The sequence below is a fragment of the Nomia melanderi genome, chromosome 12 (genome assembly GCF_051020985.1).
Source record: "Nomia melanderi isolate GNS246 chromosome 12, iyNomMela1, whole genome shotgun sequence".
In the NCBI taxonomy this organism is placed as follows: Eukaryota; Metazoa; Arthropoda; class Insecta; order Hymenoptera; family Halictidae; genus Nomia; species Nomia melanderi.
Window position 1 is genome coordinate 15593253 of NC_135010.1, and position 18207 is coordinate 15611459.

General features: G+C 56.2%; 1 protein-coding gene across 5 annotated transcripts; it reads right to left on the reverse strand.

Moving 5' to 3' along the window:
- Positions 1-6346: 6346 nt before the first annotated feature.
- Positions 6347-17424, reverse strand: LOC116432156 (uncharacterized). 5 transcript variants are annotated; one of them, XM_076372680.1, is made up of 8 exons: positions 17139-17423; positions 11717-12373; positions 10845-11640; positions 10001-10546; positions 9573-9698; positions 8667-8802; positions 7664-8006; positions 6347-7587 (listed from the first exon to the last, which is right to left on the reverse strand). In XM_076372680.1, the coding sequence occupies exons 2-8, from the start codon at positions 12358-12360 to the stop codon at positions 7494-7496; spliced, it is 2685 nt and encodes an 894-aa protein (XP_076228795.1). In that variant the 5' UTR covers positions 12361-12373; positions 17139-17423; the 3' UTR covers positions 6347-7493. The 5 variants fall into 5 exon arrangements, with proteins under 5 accessions (XP_076228795.1, XP_076228796.1, XP_031844449.1 ...); XM_076372681.1 differs by lacking the exon at positions 17139-17423 and adding an exon at positions 12991-13437; XM_031988589.2 differs by lacking the exon at positions 7664-8006 and having other exon boundaries at positions 17139-17424.
- Positions 17425-18207: the final 783 nt, after the last annotated feature.

Sequence of the window (18207 nt, forward strand, 5' to 3'; positions counted from 1 at the left end):
AGTGAGGAAAACTTCAACTAAAACGTGTATACGCTCATTTGATAAATATCAAGTGTGCGCTACTCGCTTTTCGCAAAGAAACAATATTTCAGGTGAAATGCAAAAGTTTAGTCATTTCAAAGTTTAGTATCGAGCAACCTTCCCTTAATAATACCATATCTAACCGAATCTCTAATAAGATAATGTCTAATAAAAAACGATTAGTGACCGTGAAACGGAAACGAAGACCAGAGGTGGTTCGCGTCCTGTTAAGGATGTCTTTTCATTTCTACAACAATCGGCGCTTTAGATTCTTCGTTTTTACACTATACGGACACTCGATTGTTACTTTGTGAAAGTCTTGGTCATTTAATAAGTCTCCGTTCATCGAAAATATATTCGGAACGCCTTATCGCGTTGAACCAGCCAGAGTCGAAAGTTTTCTTAACGATAGCTGTTTAGCTATTGAGTTTTCGGGGCATGTTTATCCAACATTTTTCACGTAAAATCACATTCCCAACGAAATGACAAAGTTTCATTTTCCTAGGGTGAAACCACCCCGTAAGGGTAGTTTTGTAAGGGTGGTTTCCAATCTTACTAAAAAAGCTAATGGCAGAAACGAATTCTGCCAGCCCGAAAATCCGTAAAACAGACTGTTTCGTAGTTATTGATCTGAAAATAAGAGAAATACGAATTTTCCGGGCCACGGTGCGTCGTTTGCGAAAGGAGGTTCGGGCCGCGTGGAACGCGGAGACGGAGCACGCGCGCGTTTCGCGTTTCGCGTTTCGCGTCGCGCGTCTCGCGTCAGTCGTCGACTCCCCTATCGGGAAAGCAGGCATAGCGTGACAGGTAAGAACCCCTGCGAGCCGATGGTTATCGCACCACCGGAAGTTCGTATCCAAGGGGGCTTCCAACTCCGCCAGACCCTCTGCCGCTTCTACACCCTTAGTTTTGGTCGTTCGCCATTAGCTGACGTCCCTGCTCGAAGCCGCCTTTCGTTCGTCCTCCTCGCAGCCGTACGCGCGTTTTCCATTTGAGAAATTGCCCGATCCGTCGTTGGGTATCGGGGACGAGATCGAACCGGCTTTCTTTTCCAGCATTATCGGTCGGCGCAACCCTTCTCGCGAATTCTCCGTTTGCGAGCATTTTCCGATCGGTCGACAATCCGTCGACGCTACGATCCTTTCGCCCTCGCGAATCAACGAAAGCCTGACGAATCGTCAATCTAGCCGGACAACATTGGAAACAAGCAATTTCTTCAGATTTACCAACTAATATACTTGGAAATCTATCAGATATCAATGTGTCGGTATACACGCGAATTAGAGTTTTATTTTTAGGAAAAGTAACTTGTCTCTGGTAGTTAAATATACTTTAAAGTATATATATATATAAAGTACAACAGACTTTTTAATCGCGTTCTTTCAACCGAATAATATAGATGCGTATATTAGCTGCGATACCTATAATTTAACAGGTATCCGTAACGTCTGGAGATTCGATTAGGTAATACCCGCCTTTTCTTGAGGAAAATCATTTCCTTGGTGACAAGTAGCAGATTCTTCTATGAGACGTTATTTTTCCGTAGCATTTTTCTTCCCATTCAATTGGAATTCCAACGAGGGACACGCATCTGTAGCCGTGACACGTGTCGCGACACGTGTTGCGTTCGATCAAATCCGAAGAAAGATACGTAAACGAAAGGGAAAATCGGAGAATCAGCGTATAGGTTCGAGAATGTAATGTATGGGAAATTGAATCGACTCGACGAGTAACTAAGTAAGGAATTGGTTGGCGAGTGAATCGCGGGTCCGCGTCGACACCGTGTAGTACGATGTATCGCAGTATACAAGTGAAAATATTTCCATTATTTCCATACATCGGCAGCTGGAACTTGGTAGATTTTCTGACGGCACCTATTCGTCTGCGCCAAGTTTTAATACATTGGCACAATTTCGAAAGTTTTCCTAGAAAATCCATAATAAAAGTTGGATGATAAAAGTACGAAAATAATGTTTTACTACATCTTCGTGTACATGCCCTGGGCAAAAAGATCAAACGCAAAACATAGAGATGTCTTGGCAATAGACTTTGAAACGTAACGATGATCTTTCCGAATCACAAATGAAGGTTACGTTACCTCGTAAAACAGATGCGCGAAACGGTCGGCTTCGGGCAGCTACCAAGGCTATAAATCTTGCTAAAATGAATCGATTACCGTGTTTTCGCTCGTTTCGAACCTTTCCCAGTGGTTTTCGATAAATATTCAACTATTCCGCGACATCTTTGGGAAAGCGCGACGTTCGAACCCGTTGGATTCGTGGCGGCGAGGATCTCGAAGCGATTCGGACCGAATCCGGACGAAGATGACGAGGCGGCGCGGTTTTTCGAACTTGGCGAAGCCGTTCAAGGTACAGTATACTTGGATGGTTCCGCTCTCGAAGAAGACGTACGAACGAAAGTATAATATATTACGAGGAAAGAGAAAAGGGGGTAGAAACGGGGTAGAAACGGGGTAGAAACGGGGTAGAAACGGGGTAGAAACGGGACAGAAACGGGGCGCGAGAGCGAAGGGTGAGCGAAATTCCGGATCGAAAGAACGATTCGTCGGCGCCGAGAGGCGCGAGGGTTGCCGGCTGGTCGGCTGGTCGGCTGACCGACCGGCTGGCCGACCAGCGTCTTCGAGGAGCCGGTCCATCGCCGAAGCATCGGAAGAGCCTCGTCGCGGGACCAAAATTATCTCGGCGAACGAGCGAGCAACTGCTTCCAGGAAAGAACGAGACTCGTTTGCGTTGGTCGCTGCATAACACGCATTAGAGTCGGTCCGGTTTTGTTTAGTCGCAACTTTTGTTCCACGATTTTTGTCTCCAGCGATCTCCCGGAGCCCCTCCGTTGGAACGCGGATCCGATCGGGGGATCGCGCGGTCCGGTTCAGACGCGTTACGCTCGCGAGCAAATTTCCCGAGAAGACGGCCATGTTTCCGTTTCCCGTTTCCCGTTTCCCGTTTCCCGTTTTCCGTTTTCCGTTTTCTCCACGGTTTCGGGGAATTCGAACTAGGTGGCAAAAGTACCTAGAACGATAGCTTCCCGAGGGGGACCGTTAAAACGCGGCTTGCCGAAGATCCTCGTTGAGTAACGGTGCAGATAAGCGTGGCGCCGATCGGAAAATCGAAAGACGCGGGCCAACTGGCAACCGAACCTCGCTCCGAGCACCCTTTCTCGTCGCGTGTCCCGTTCGATCGATTACGATTCACGATTCCGAAGGCACGACGACGGTGGTTCGCTGCGATCCTCGACGGTTCTCCATGGGTCGCTACGATTCTCTGTGACGGCGCGCGGTGCGAGTCGAAACGCGTCGACGCGTTCTCGGTGCACCGAGCGATTCGCGTTTCTCGAATCGGCGAAGCCTCAGCCTGCCGAGCAGACTTCTCGGCCTTTCACTCGCGCAACCACGGTCGCGCGACTATAAATCAACCGACACGCATTAAGCATTAACGCATTTACATATCGACGTTCTACCGCGTGCCACGCCGCGCACTAAATCACGCGCAATTCGAAAATAAAGCACCGTACAAATTATATATCGTTCCGCGGAACGGTTCGCGGTCGCGCTAGCCGACGTCGCTGGTGGAACCGAGGTTTCCGGGTCGTCGACATCGACGGGATCGTCGACGATCCGCGTTCGGTCGCGCACCGAGTCGCTCGAGAGCCTCGAACGGGCCCCGACGCGACGGATCCGTTCTCGGACGAATCTCGCCACGGCGATTTCTTCCCCGGCCTAATCTAATCGGTGGCTCTCTCCCTCCCCGGGTCCTCCGTCTTCGTCGAATTTCGATCCCGTCCCGGGACGGAGGGTGTCCTCTCCGTCGCTCCTTCGAGCTCTTCCTGGAAACCGGGACACCGATCGCCAGTCGCCGGTCTCCGGTGGCCGGTGGCCGGTCGCCGGTCGCCGGTCGTCGGTCGCCGGTCGTCGGTCGCCGATCTCCGAACCTCGATCCTCGGTCCTCGGTCCCCGGTCCCCGGTGCGCGGTTGTTTCCACGCGTGTAGGTACACGTGTACGCACGTACACGCAGCCGTTCGTGGGTGCTCGGCATCGGCCGTAGACTCCGTAATAGCCCTGTGGGCGAACGAGTCGCGTCATCGAAAAAGAAGAAATTTTCTGGCGACGGCTCGCGTCTCTGGTTCTGGTTCGCGCGGGGATGTCCCGCGAATGTCGCCGCGGCCCGCCAGCGGCCGGTATCCTCGACCGGGAAAAGAGGAGTCGTTCGCACGTCGGACACGTCGAGACGTCGAGATCGGGAGAACGGCCGCGCGCATCGAACCGACGACTCTCGTCGCGCGGCCGTTCCGCGTTCCGTCGACGAGCTCTCGCCGTCTCGCCGACGATTCCACGACCGGCACGGACGGGACGGGGAAAGAATAACGAGGACGGGGATCGCGAAGAAAAGTATGGCCGAGCGGAATCCTCGAACGGCCCGAGAAGATACGGCGCGTTGCGACCGAGCCGAGAGAGCGGAGAGAAGCGAGGAGAAGCGGAAAGAAGCGGCGCGGACCCCAGAGGAGAGGAATGGAAGGCGAAACAAGGCGAGGAGTGGCGCGGTCCGTGCTCGACGGCTTAACTTACGTCCGTGGTTCGAGCGTGAAATATCGCGAGCGCCGCGACGAGACTAAGCGATGTTTCGCGCGGGATCGCGCGATCTAATTTGTTGCGCTTCGAGCTTATTTATGGCGGCGCGAACGCTCGTGCCTCTTCTCGCGGTTCCTGCGCCTTCGAGGCTGGCGCGCGCGCGCGCGCGACTATCGGATTCGAAAAGAGTCGATGGGATTCGATGGGACTCGATACGATTCGAAAGGACTCGAAAGGATTCGACGGACGAACCGTCGAGTCCGCGAATCGGCGGCGCGACGCGCGCTCGAATCGGTCGGCGCTCTCTGCGGAGCCGACGGACGCGGATTCGCCAGCCAACGGACGACGCTTCCTCGGTTGTTCCGACGAATCGTCGAACGGAAGGTGGCCGCAACGGACGCCGCTCGTCGATTCGCGGCGCCTTCTCTCGAGGAGAAAGAATCGAGGCGGGAGAGTGGTCGGGGTCGAAGAGAGTTATCGGTGGAAAGTCGCGTGATCGGTGAAACATCCGAAAGCCGAGTGAAACGAAAAGAATTCCTTCGAGCATAAGAACTCGAAGTAACGGTGTTTCGCTCGCGATAAGGTTCACTGGTTGGCGCCACGACGATAGGGGAACCTCGAAACGTCGGACATCCCTTAAATTCCAAAGGTTCCGAACGCCGCGCCTCCCAGGCTCCCGCCAGTCTCCGGCGAGCCGTACCACGCATCGAGTTCGCGTCCGTTTAATATCTGGATCGTCCACCTATATTTTCCGCTCGGTCCCTTATCGCAGTTGCTCCCGAATCTTGCAGATTTCCGGCCGAGTGCCGCGCTCTTCCGCCCGCGGGTCCGAATGCTCGTGGCGCACCGAGGAGACGGTTCGTCGAGTCGACGTCGAGATCCACGAAAGGAACGATACCGCCCCGCGGACGCAGCGAAACCTGAAAAAAGAGGGACGAGTGCCGGAGAATCGCGGCCGAGCGAGCAACCGAGTAGCAGCTCCGTGGTCGGCGACGGCGGCGTCGGAGGCGTCGGAGACGGGTGACGGCCGACGGAGGACGGCGCCCGAGACGGCGAAGCTTTCAGAATGTGCTCGCGCGAGAATGGATTTCGAGGGCGGCGCCACGTTTGCGCCTTACAAAAAGTTCTGGAGGGGAATAAAGAGAAGGGAAAAAAGGAGCTCGCCGAGAACGGCTAACATGGAATAGCCCTTAGCCGGCACGATAGCCACTCTTTAGGCTGATGGACTCACGACCCTCTCGATTTCTTGCCCTCTCTCTCGGTGCCGCGGTCGGTCTCTCGGTCTCTCGCGCTCTCTTCCACCTCCGAGTGGTGTCCTCTCGCTCGCTGGCTCGTTGTCTCGCTCGTTTTCTCGCTCGCCCTACCGCTCGCGTTCTCTCTCTCTCTCTCTCTCTCTCTCTCTCTCTCTCCCTCTCTCCGTCAACGTCTTCTCCGCATTCCCCTTCCTCTGGTTCACTCGCTCGAATCCGTTCTTTTTGCTCTTCGCACCGATCCGCGTTTCATCGAGACCATTCTCGTCTTCTTCTCGTATCCTTCTCTGCTGCCTGATCGCGAATCCGCCTTTTCAAGGTTTTTTCGCCACTCGTCCTCCACTGGATGGTGGAATTCGAATCGATTCGAAAAGAGGCCGACCGGTGCAGCCGATGCGCGATTGGAACCGCATTTCCCCTGCGGATTCCTTCGAGTTTAGGGTAGGCGATTCGAAATTTCCGATACTCGGCCGTGCGCGGTCGTTCGGTAGACTCGTTCGCTTTATTCTCTTGAAAACGTGAACGCGTATAAAATAAGTTCGATCCGCGAAAACCGCGCGTTCGCGGATTTCCCCGGATCGAATGGAAATACAAAGTGTCGACGATCGTCGAGGAGCGCACGAGCGCGCCACGCCTGTTCCGCTAAGATGGGAATAGGAATAAATAGTCGGGCGGATGGATCGATCGACTCTCGGCTGGAACAAACTTGTTTCTCGCGATTTCGGAGTCTCTCGGTCTTTTCCAGTCGGACGTTGCGACGCCGGTAGCTGTGCACGCGACGATACTATTCTCTTTGGGTTCGTGATTTTTCGCTGTCGCTGTTACGCGTATTCGCGTTTACCTGTTGCGCCTGTGTGCGCGCCCGTTCACCGGACGGACGACACGGACGCGTATTTACAATTTACATTCGCGAAATATTCTGGCAACGGCTGCGCGTCCCGCGTTCCGGGGGAACGACGCGGACGCGACTACGATCGAGCAGCAGGCCACGCTGGAATCGCGCGAGGATAACGAGGATAACGAGGATAACGAGGATAACGAGGACAACGAGGACAACGAGGACAACGAGGAAGCGGTGGAAAAGGTAGAGAAGGAGGAAAGGCGAACAAGCTGCGCGGCGACCAGCTTTCGCGTGCAACTTCCTTCCTCCGAGAGTAAGCCCGAGGGTTCTCTCGATCGCCTTCAGAGGGCGAACGGTCTCGGCGGAGCTGCCGCCTGATCGCCGATAAAGCGGCGCGCGGTCGGTACGCGAGGACTCGCCTGCGCCGATCGAGCTCGCGACGCGACGCCGCCTCGATGGCGCAACGGTCTAGCGCGGCGTCGGTTTTCCTCGCGAGGCAATCGGGAAAGAACGAACGATCGAATCGCGAACAATTTTCGACGATTCTCGCCGGCGGTTGCGCGAAATCGCGAACGCGTGGAACGACGATACGTTTCTCGACCGGTGAGAACAAGGTGGACGCAGCAGTTTCGGCGGAAACGAGCTTCGAGGATTTCCTCGGTCGGTAAAGTCCAAGTCGGGTTCGATCGACGGTAGGCGCAACGCTGCTCGTCGGTTCCTCGAACCGCGCGCGATTCGTTTCGAATCTTCGTTTCGCCGCGCCGCAGCCGCTTTTCCCATTGAAATCCTCTTCCGTTAAGTTCTCTCCGCGTGGACGGCCGTCGTAGAAGTTATGACTGAGATCAGGTCGCCGCTGGGCTGACTAGCGATTGGCTCTAGCGGTGGCACGCTGGAAAACAACGAATCGAGCGTGAAAAAGGGCCGAAACCGATCGGTCGTAGACTCGCGAAGAACGCGACACTTACGTAAGGGTGGTTTGACGGTTCAGAACGGCGGCGGTGGGCAATGCGAGAGGCGAGTGCGCGTGTTCCAAATGCATCGTTGTCGGTGTACCTACAGGCGGATACCTTCCTTCGGATCCCCCGTTCCCTCCCTCGATTCCGCTATCGGTCCCGATCCCGATCCCGATTCCGATTCCCATTTCGCTCCCCATTTCGCTCCCCATTTCGCTCCCCATTTCGCTCCCCATTTCGGTGCCCATTTCCGTCCCCATCCCGGTTTCGGTCGCGTCGACCCTGCTCTCGCACCCGCCCTCTCCCTCATTACCGCTGCCACCGATCCCGTACACGTTCAACTGCAACGGGTCCACTGGAACGTTAAAAAGAGCGCTGAGTCAATTACGATCTTTTTGCCATCGTTACTCGTTACTCTTTTCCCCTAATAATCGTCCACGTTTTCTCACTCTCTCACCTTCTCTCTCTCTCTCTTTCTCTCTCTCTCTCTCTCTCTCTCTCTTACTCTCCCGCGTCAGTTCTTCGATGGCTCGAGGATTTACAGTTCGCTCCAAACACACTTTTATCTGTATTCGACATCTACCATCGAGCGAATCTCCAACCTTTATTCGCGAACGATTTTCGGATTGGACTTTGTTCTCGATTCGCGACTCGTTTAACTCGGAATCGTCCAAGGACGATGCTATTTAGAGATTCGGAACGACGATACGACTGATGAGGTCGCATCTTGGAAAGTACAAAGCAGAGAGAGAGAGAGAGAGAGAGAGAGAGAGAGAGAGAGAGAGAGAGACAGATAGAGAGACAGGGAGGAAAAGAATGATCGTGGCAGGAAAGAGCGACAACGTTGTAGGTAAACGCAAACGTGGTAGCGTCGGTGATCGAGGATTGTTCGACCTGTAGGTACACTCGATCGATCGAGGAAAATAAAGCGCCGCGGTACGAGGCGAACCCGATGGGAAACAGCTAAATGATCGAAGAAAAAGCTAAATGACAAACTTGCTCACCGAAGACTCACCGAGTAAGCTAGACTTAATCTCGGTCTTGTGGATGCCGCTGGGTCCGGCCAAACTTCCGCCGAGTCCCGAGTGATTCTTGGGTTTCCTCTTTCTCGTCTGAATACCCTCTTTCTTCATACTGAGCGGTCTGTTTACCTGTTTCGAAGAGAACGTCCGACAATTTCAGAGATTCGATACGGGCCGAATTTAATTGGATTCCTCGAAACGCGATAAAAAGCATCGATTCGACGCGCCTATCGGCGTTCGCGATCGCGATCGCGACCGATAAAGCTGCCGGGTATAGATCGCTCCGCGGGATTAACGAACGGCGGGATTGAGGAACGGCGATGGCGAAGCGACCACGGTTTCGGTCGCCGGGACGGACGTTGCAGGACGGAAGCGTGTACGCGCCGCGAGTGCGTCGGAAATTGCTCGAGTCGGAGCAACGCGCGTGCGATTCTCGTCGAACGCCGGCGATCGCGAGTCGCGAGCCTCTATTCCGGTTACGAGCACCACGAACGCCGGAAATTCCTTGTTTGTTCTCCGCGCGCGGGGAGAGGGAAACAAGGTTTTCCGGCGCGGAGGGCCAGGTCGTCTCCGAGCGAGCAGGGACCGCGGTGCGAGGTGGGACGAGACGGCTCGGAGAGCGGGAGTGGACGGACGGAAGAAAGGAACAGCCGTCGAACCGGTCGCCACGCGCGTTCCCGGAACCAACTACGCAAACTACGTCGACTACGTCAACTACGGGGAACCGAGGTTCGATCGCGTCCTTCCTCCACGCGACGCGCGCCACCGGGGTTCGGTCCACTTTGCACCGATTACCGTTTTTTCGAGGCGCGTGTAGGTCGACGGCAGTTGTACAAACAGAGAACCGATCGGAAAAATAATTGTCTCGCTTTCGAACGAAACTCCTAAGAGAAACTCACGTTGTGCAGCTTGTAGTAGAGTCCACAGGCGTTGCACACCGGCTCGCCATTGTTGTTTCGCCGCCAAAGGGTGGTGTTGCAGGTTCTGCAGTTCGCGCATTGCATACCCGTTTTCCGCACGCCTGTCTGGAAAGATCGAAGGATTCGTGAACGTCAGACTACACCGGTGTCGGACCTTCCGTCGTCTCGAAACGAACGATCTCGTTTCGGATGTCGTGCCGAGCATCGGGACGGAACAGCTCTAAACAACGGAACGGTCTGTGTGTAAACAATCGACGCGATCTTCGCGACGCGTGTTTGCTCGGGCACAGATAACGTTGTTCTAATTTTCGCGCGCGTCGCGATCGGCACGGACAGCGCACGCTCTAGGCGAGGCGAGACGAGCACGATAGGAAATTAAAGAAATGGAGCGCGTATCATCGAATTACCGGAGCGACCGTTTGTTTCGGTTTGCCGCATCTCATGCTCGGTCTGTTCACTCCGTTGGGTTTCACGTAGAGACAGTTCTGACAGTAATAATGACCGGTCTCGTCCCTTTTCCAGATGGTGGTCAGGCCCGCGCAACCGGGACACTCTTTCGGCTCGGTGGTGATCATGGTGCCGTCAAAGTTCTCCTCCGAGCCGGAAATCGGCAAACTGCTCCACGGCGAGGGCGCGCCCCCGGCGCCGGCCGACACGCTGTATCCTCCGCCCGAGTACAGTTGCATGTTGGTCGCGTCCCCGATCGAGATGGCAGTGACGCCTGGGTAGCTCTGATTCCCGTCGAACGTGGGCGGCGACGGTGTCCCCGGGGTGGTCCAGTACTCCGCGTTCGCGGTCGGTTTCGCGTACGGGTACACGCCGCTGCCGCCGCTGTACAAGGTCATCTGAGGGCTCGGAGAGGTCGATTGCTCGTAGTGAAGCGACACGCCGCGCGACGCTGCGGCCGCGAGAGTCGGGTCGCCCTTCATGTAACTGCTACCGGGCGATTCTACCTGTGCGGACAAACGGAAAGCGGCTCGGTCAGCGTATAGAAGTACTCGAGAAAATCTTACTGCAGCAATCTTATCGCGCAGACCACGCGAAACAAGAATAGGATCGAATGATTTATCTCCTATTCGACGTTCGATAAGTATCATCGATCGCAAAGTCTGCAAAGGTACGACCGCGTCTTTGGAAAGAACGGATCTGCTCCGTACAAGGAAGAAACCGAAAATGGAGAAAGTCGATTGAACGTTCTCGTCGGGGGGTACGACTGGAGCGAGCTGCCGCCGCCCCCGTCCAAATACTTACCGCGGCGACGCGCGCGCTCAGATGACCGGTCGGCGGATACGCGAGAATCAGCTGCTCCCCGGACTTGGGGTAAGCGTACGTCGGAGCCTGTTGGAAGGTATCGCTGCTCGGGATGTACTGCGCGGCGTACTGCACGGCTTGCGACGGCGGTATCGCTACCGTCTCCAGCGTGGTGTAGGTGCTGGACACTTGTTTCTCGTTCGCGACGGCCGCCGCGAATTCCACGACGGCGTCCGCGTATCCGGTGACCAGCCGGTGCTGTTGCTGGACCGCTTGCTGTTGTCCGCTCGGCGTCGATCCGTGCATACCGGCGTCGCCGACGATCGGCGGAGAATACGCCGGGGCGGCACTGGAACCCAGTTGAACGGTCCCGGAGCCGGTCGCGTTCTCCGCACCGTCGCCGGTCCCGGTGCCCGCGCTTGTCCCGGTTTCGGACCCCTCCCCGGTCGCAGCTTCGACGCTGGTACCGGCCACCGACGCGGCCGCCGTCGCCGACGCGCTGGACTGCGACGTCACCGACGTACCCGCCTCGTATTCCTCGCCGCTCGAAACCAGCAACGGCGACCCGTGGTGGTAAGTCCTGCCAGCCGCCGAGCCGTTTCCTCCGCTCGACTGTCCGCTCGGCTGTCCGCTCTCGCGCGGACTGTACCTCTGTTGGGTCGCGGACGAATGGGCCCGTCTCTCTTGCGCGTGGACCGCGATTCCGTGGTTCTCCCTGCGTAGCTGTTGACCGTCGGTCGCGTAAACGTACATGCCTTCCATCTCGTTTCGATCGGGTCCGTCGTTGGTCTCGTACCTTTGCGAAAATCATTGCAACTTTAACGACGTTCCGGTACACCTCGAGCTGCACCGCGCACCAGCGAAACACTTACCTCGTCGACTCTTTCACCGACAGCGCACCCCCGTGCTCCACCGTTCCGGAAACCTCGACCTTCACTTCCTGTCCGTTGCTCGTCAAATAGACGACCGGCAGTCGCTGTTGGTCCCCGGGGCGGTGGTGCTGTTGCTGGTGTTGTTGCTGGTGTTGTTGCTGGTGTTGTTGCTGGTGTTGTTGCTGGTGCTGCTGCTCGAGATCCCCTTCCGATCGAGAGATGTGCGCAAAGTGCTGCGCCGTTTGTTGCTCCCCTTGCTCCTGCTCGTCCGCTTCTCGGTAATTTCGCGACTGCGACTGTCGATGCTGTTGTTCGGCCGGTTGTTGCCGGAGCTGATGCCGATGTTGGGACTGGAGCTGCAGATTGGCCGACATCGCGTTCGCGTCCGGCGAATCGGGACCGAGGTCGGCTTCGGGTTCGGCCGCGTTCTCGGTTATGTGGCCGGCGGTCGTAATCGTTCGCACGTGTCTCCTAGCCGTGATCACCGTCCGAGGGCCACTCTCGGCCGATTGCCGTTGCTCTTCGATCGCTGTCGCCGTTACCGTCGCCGCGTTCCCGCTTCCAGCGATCCTGGCCGAGTTCTCGTCGACTCGACTCTCCTCCCACTCGCGTTTCATCTCTCGCTTCACCAGGCTCTCCTTCATCGCGTCTCGATTCCTGAAACGAGTGCGCGCTTTGAAAACCGTCGGTTTCCCTCGAACCGGTCGGCACGGCGACACCCGTGCCCGACGTTCGCGTCGCGGGACGATGCGAATGGACGGGGATAGCTGGCGAGGCACGCGACCGACCGTTCATCCGTCCAAGGAGGAGAGAGAACGCGGCACCGCGCGGGGAACGAACACCGACCGAGCCGTTCGAGAAGCAGACCGGGCGAGACGCGTCGAGAGAAACACCGCGACGGAAACGCTCGTTCCGGATAGAGGACGAAAGGTACCGCGCGCGAGTCGAAGGTGGAACGCGCGGGAGGAGAAGCAACGTGAAAACCGAGAGGAACAGGGAGAGGAGAACAGGAAGAGGAAAAGGGGGGAAAGGACGAACAGTACCGCGCGGCGGCGCACCTCGTCCGTCTCGGAAGAAAAAGAACGAAACAATGTTTACTCGGACCGCGCCACACTTCCCATCGACAATGTCAAGTTTCGACTTCCGGAGCGAGCACGCGACACGGCGACGCGTGCTGCGGCGCGACGAGCACGACGCTTTCTCCTTCGAAGCCACCGACGGACGACCGTCGAAAAACTCGGAGAAGAAACAACCGAGAGTCGATGTTCTCGTACCTGGTTCGCCGGTGAGACGGTTTCGCGATACTTTCCTCCACACCGGTATTAGACTCCGCGAAGCGGTAATGTTCCCGATTGGACGTTTCGCCGAGCGAACTCGCTCCAACGACCGAACCGAATACACCGACGGTACTTCACCGAGTCGCGTCTCTTCTTTTCCCCCTAGCGACGGAAAACTGACGAAAGAGAGGAGTAAGACGAGTCGAGAATCCCTGGCGATCGAGTGAAAAAGAGTCGACGCGGAGGGGTCCGTTTGTTTGTTCGTCGATAACGAGCGGCCGCTCGCTAGCTGCGAGCGAGATAACGTCGCGCGTGGAGCTCGAGAGGTGTGCGAGGGGACCCCGAGGGACGCGAGAGGGGGGCGCGAGAGGTGTCCACGTTCTCATCGTCCTTCCTTCCCTCCGCCCTGACGACGCGACGCTGCGCGACGGCTACGCGGCGACGCGGCGACGCGGCGACGCGGCGTTAGCCATCGCTGTCAACGCCATTTTGCGACGGCCCGCGCATCGCCGCGTCGAGCAGGGTGGTAGGGTGCTCCGCGGTGATTCACCGGTGCGCGGTGGTTATCGCGAACATCGAAAAACTATCGGACCGCCGCTCTCTCGCGACGGGCTGGCTCGAGAACCACGCGGAAACGGTGCTGTCCCCGTTCCCGATGCTCCCGACGTCCGTTCGCTGAGGTTCCCTCCGATTTCTTCCCTCCGCGAGCCTCCGCCCCACGAGCGCGCCGTGGGAGCCTCGCTTCGTCGATTCCAGGCGCGTCGAACGCGGCGCCCCGGTCGTTTCTCGCGGATAACGAACGCGCCCGTTACGTCACCGGGGGGCTTGCCCTGATTCACCTTTCCAAACAAAGCGTCATCGCGGGGTTAACCGGACGCTTCGGCCGTCCGCTCGAGGACACGACGTCGAGGGACGCGCGAAACTCCGACCCGTGTCCCGGCACGGAGATCCTCCGCGATCCGTGAACGCGACGAGTCCATTTTCGCGGCGAGTCGACGCGGCTACGCGCCGATACGGCTATCTAGGATGAAATCGAAAAATTAATTGTTTATCGGAGAACGAAGGAAATACAGATTGCCTCGCGCTGCGTTGTCGATAACGAACGATAACGAGACGATAGAGACAGGCCGCGCCGTCCACTCGTAACCGTTCGGACGGTGCGCGCCCGCGGCGAAGGGGGTACCGGGGCAGACGTGGATGGATCACTGCCGGAGCATTGAAAACGCGATGGAGGTTCGAAGAATGGGCTCTCGAGCGAAAAGCACGATTCGCGGTTCGAATTCTGGCGAACCGAGCGGCGGAGTCGAGGGACCGGTCGCGAAACGTTGGAAACCTTTCAACCTGAAACTCCCCGGACTCGGAGATCCCGTTCGCGACGGACCGAGAAAGCGAAGCGAGTCCACGATAAGAACGAAAAGTCGACGTCCCGAACGAATATCGTCGCGACGTAATCGGTAGGCGACGCGTCCGCGCGACCATCGGTGAGGAGGTCGACCGAGTTGGCTGCCGGAGGCATACCGTTGTCAAAATAAACGGCACTATCGCGATTTATCTCGTTTCCCATGATAATAAGAGATAAAACTGCATCCTTACATTAGCTAGTATATCAGCTAAAATGATAATTTCAGTCGTCGGGTCCGCCAGGAACGCGTAGGGCCGTTCCTCTGGTTTCGCGGGTGAGTTTCACCGGTAACGCGAGATCGGTCGACGGATCGGATCGATTCGTCCGTCGATTCGTCCGTCGATTCGTCCGTCGATTCGTCCGTCGATTCGTCCGGTGTGCACGGTACACCGGCCGATGCTCTCGCGACACGAGCCTCGAGGTATAATCGGTCGTGATCTCGCTTCGGAACCGTGTTAATCGGTAATCGGATGTGTTCCGCCCTCGCCCGTTCTGCTCCGCATTCTTCCGACTTTGTTCCGTCGCGTCTTTCGAGGTACGCTCCGAATCGTAGCGCGCGGTGAGTGAACCATCCGACTTCCGCTCCCGTCGATCCCCGACGGTTTCATCGAAGAGGATTAGCCGTGCTGAAAAAGATTAGGTTGAAATCCGACAACGAGGAGTCATTCGTCGTCGTCTCTGCGGTCGTTTCTACCAGGTAACCGCGGTCCGGTGGTTCTCGGTCGTGCCTTTGCGACACAGTTTGGTCAGTGAAACGAAACGTTTTTGGACGAACGACGGAGAATCGCGTCGCGCGAAGGGTTGCGTCACGGCCGAATGGAATCGCGAACGCGGCGAGGTCATTTTCTTTATCAGTCGAGTAGGAAATCCTTATCGGCGCGAGTGAAAATCCCTGGCGATGACGTTGCGGTGTGAGTGTACGCCTTCGTATAGGTGAACGCGAGCGTGTTCGTGGCTCTTCGAACGCTATCGCAGCCGCATCGCGGAGGAAACGAAATTTTTATTTCGGTTCGGCGGCAGGTAGGTGTGCGCGGGATCACGTTCGCCCGCCGTATCTGTCGTCGCGAGTTTGCTTTCCGTTCGGTCGAGAGTCCGCGAGAATCGAGGGGATGTCGCGTTACGCAACCGTTCTTCCCGAAACTCGTTCCGATTACTCGCGTAATAGTTCCGAATCGTTTCTTCGACGACAACACCACGCCCGTTGCTTTCAGCTCCGAGCAAATCGCTCCGCGAACCCGTCGCGAGTCTACTCGCTCGCCCTGTCGTCCTGCCGCCCTCCCGCCCTCTCGCCCTCTCGCCCAGCCATCCGTCCGATAAGGGGATTCGCGAAAGACGCTCTCGTACCGGTATACGCGATCTCCATCTTTACAGCGCAATTAACTTAATTTACAACCACCGAACTATCCGACCGTTGTTGAATCCCGTTGACAGCCACTCGAGAGAACAAACACGAACCCGCCGACGACGATATTCGCGTAAACAAGACCGCGAAACCAACGGAACCAAAGAGAACGGAATCGGGGAAACCGGCGAAACTGCCGAGCCGCGGAATCCGTTTGCTCCTCGAATCCTCGAGAACTATGAAAATAAGTATCGAGACACCGTATCTCGGATTCGCGGCGATGGGGGCAGGCTAGGCGACTAGGCGACCGAGCGACTAGGCGGGTCGCGAGCCGAATAATTAACCAGCACCGGGACAAACAGTATTATCATCGGTGCCCGATATTATTCCATTATCTTACGGCGACTATGTGCTTAACGATTAATAAAATATCTCCGCTCCTGGAGTATCTCGACTCGATATCGAATAGTTTCGCGCCAGACATCGTCGAGACCATCGATTCGCTTTCAACTGGCCTGCGTTCGAACAGAACCGGGAACGAGAACCGGAACGAAGCCTGAACAAACTCGAAATTCCGCACACGACGTCGCGCAGTGTCGACGGATCTTTTCGACGAGTACGGAAATCGTGGAAGCTCGGAAGTCAGGTGAAAAGAAACGAACTGGAAAGAAGATCGCCTTGTACGCTGACGAAGAACAAAGATGTGTTAAACCTATGGACAAGAGCAAAGTTCGTTTCTAACAGTCGAATGGTGAACGCGTAAAAGCACTTTCGCGATTAGGGAACGTATCGGTTTACGTAGACGTAAAATCGGACGAGTTCGACTCGAGTCTCGATCGAAAAAACTGCTCACGGACCATCTACGGCCAGCCCACAAGTGTTGTCGACCGAATCGAACGTAAAACACAAGTGTTTCGTTTCGAGCGTGCGCGTGCTACTGGATCAACGGGTTACATCTTTCCAAATAATGCGCTATTCGCTTTGGTTCGTCCCGTCCCGCGCCTCTTCTCTTCTCTTCTCTTCTCTTCTCTTCTCTTCTCTTCTCTTCTCTTCTCTTCTCTTCTCTTCTCTTCCCTTCTCTTTTCTTCTCTTCTCTTCTTTTCCCTTCTCTTTTCGTTAGGTTTCGCTTTTTCATTTTTTCTCCTTCTTCTGTTTCTCTTCGACTAGTTCCGTTTTCAGATATTTCAATAGCGCGCAAACAGCCGACACACTTTTTCTGCTTCGGCTCTGATCCGTCGCGAATCTCCGATCGACCGTATACGCGGAGAAACTTCGGCATCCGTTCTGCACATGGAATGGTAGAGGGACCAAGTTGCAACGGACGCAACGGATAGGCGGAAATGGAAGAGAGCGTGCCCGAAAGCCGAGAAAGGCCGGTAGTAGCGAAAATTCGAGACTTACCGTAACTGGTGCCCGAAGGGAGGACTCTTCGCATAGAGCGCCAAGTTCCCCGCAGATATCGAATGGCCGCTTTGATCTGTATCGCGTCGGCGGTCGACGGTCGACTCGCGAGACCGTCGCGAGTTGCGTTACGATTCGAGAGCGAAGATGGCAAGGCGCGATGCGGCTTGACACAGGTGCGCTGCCAAGGTGCGTCGACGATTCGGAACGGCTGCTGCCTGCCGCCTGCCGCCTGCCGCCTGCCGCCTGGTAGCGTCGCACCGAAGCTTCGATTCCGAGTCGTGAGACCGCGTCAAATATTGACCGACCACGATTAGACGAACGAGCTTGTATCGCGCGTCGATTTATCGATCTCTGTCTTGTTTCTTTTCAGAGCTCGCCATCTTGGTACCGCGCCGCGTTGTACCTCGACGAGGCCCGCCATCTTGTTCGTCGGGGTAGCTACCCTTCCCACGTAACGGTTCCGCATCTGCTCGCGTTCCCATGCCTACTCATCCTCTCGTTTCCTCTCCCGTCTTCGTTCTTCCCTTCCCTTCCGTTCTCCGGCATTCTCCAGCGTTCTCTTCCCTTCGCGATTAAATCCAGCAAGGTCCTTCTCACTTTCCTTTCCTCGCCTTTCCTCTCGCGGCCGAATATTCCGCTTGCTTCTCCTCGAACTCGTCCCCTCTTTTATCTTTGCTCCCGTTAGCGTTCCCCGGTATGCCGAGAAGGAGAGGCACGGATTTTATTGCTCGGTCCCTAGAGGATATTTTCCTGAGAGCAGGGGAGAACCGTCACCGACGAGGGATCGGTTTACTTTTTACCGAGGCGAACGAGATATATACATATACATGTATATATATATACAGGTAAGTAGGTGTATATAGAGCGCGCGCATCGCGTTATCGTTGAAAACAGCGGGAGAGGAGCCAAGCTTGGTTCGAGAGCACATGGTGTCGTCATACTTACAGAGCACACACGGGATTCCGCCGATAAGGCGGTCAGGTGAGACACGGTCGTAAGATGTACTTAAGATGTTCAACGCAGGACGAGACCGTTCAAGATCCTGCGCGTTCTCGTTTCATCTCGT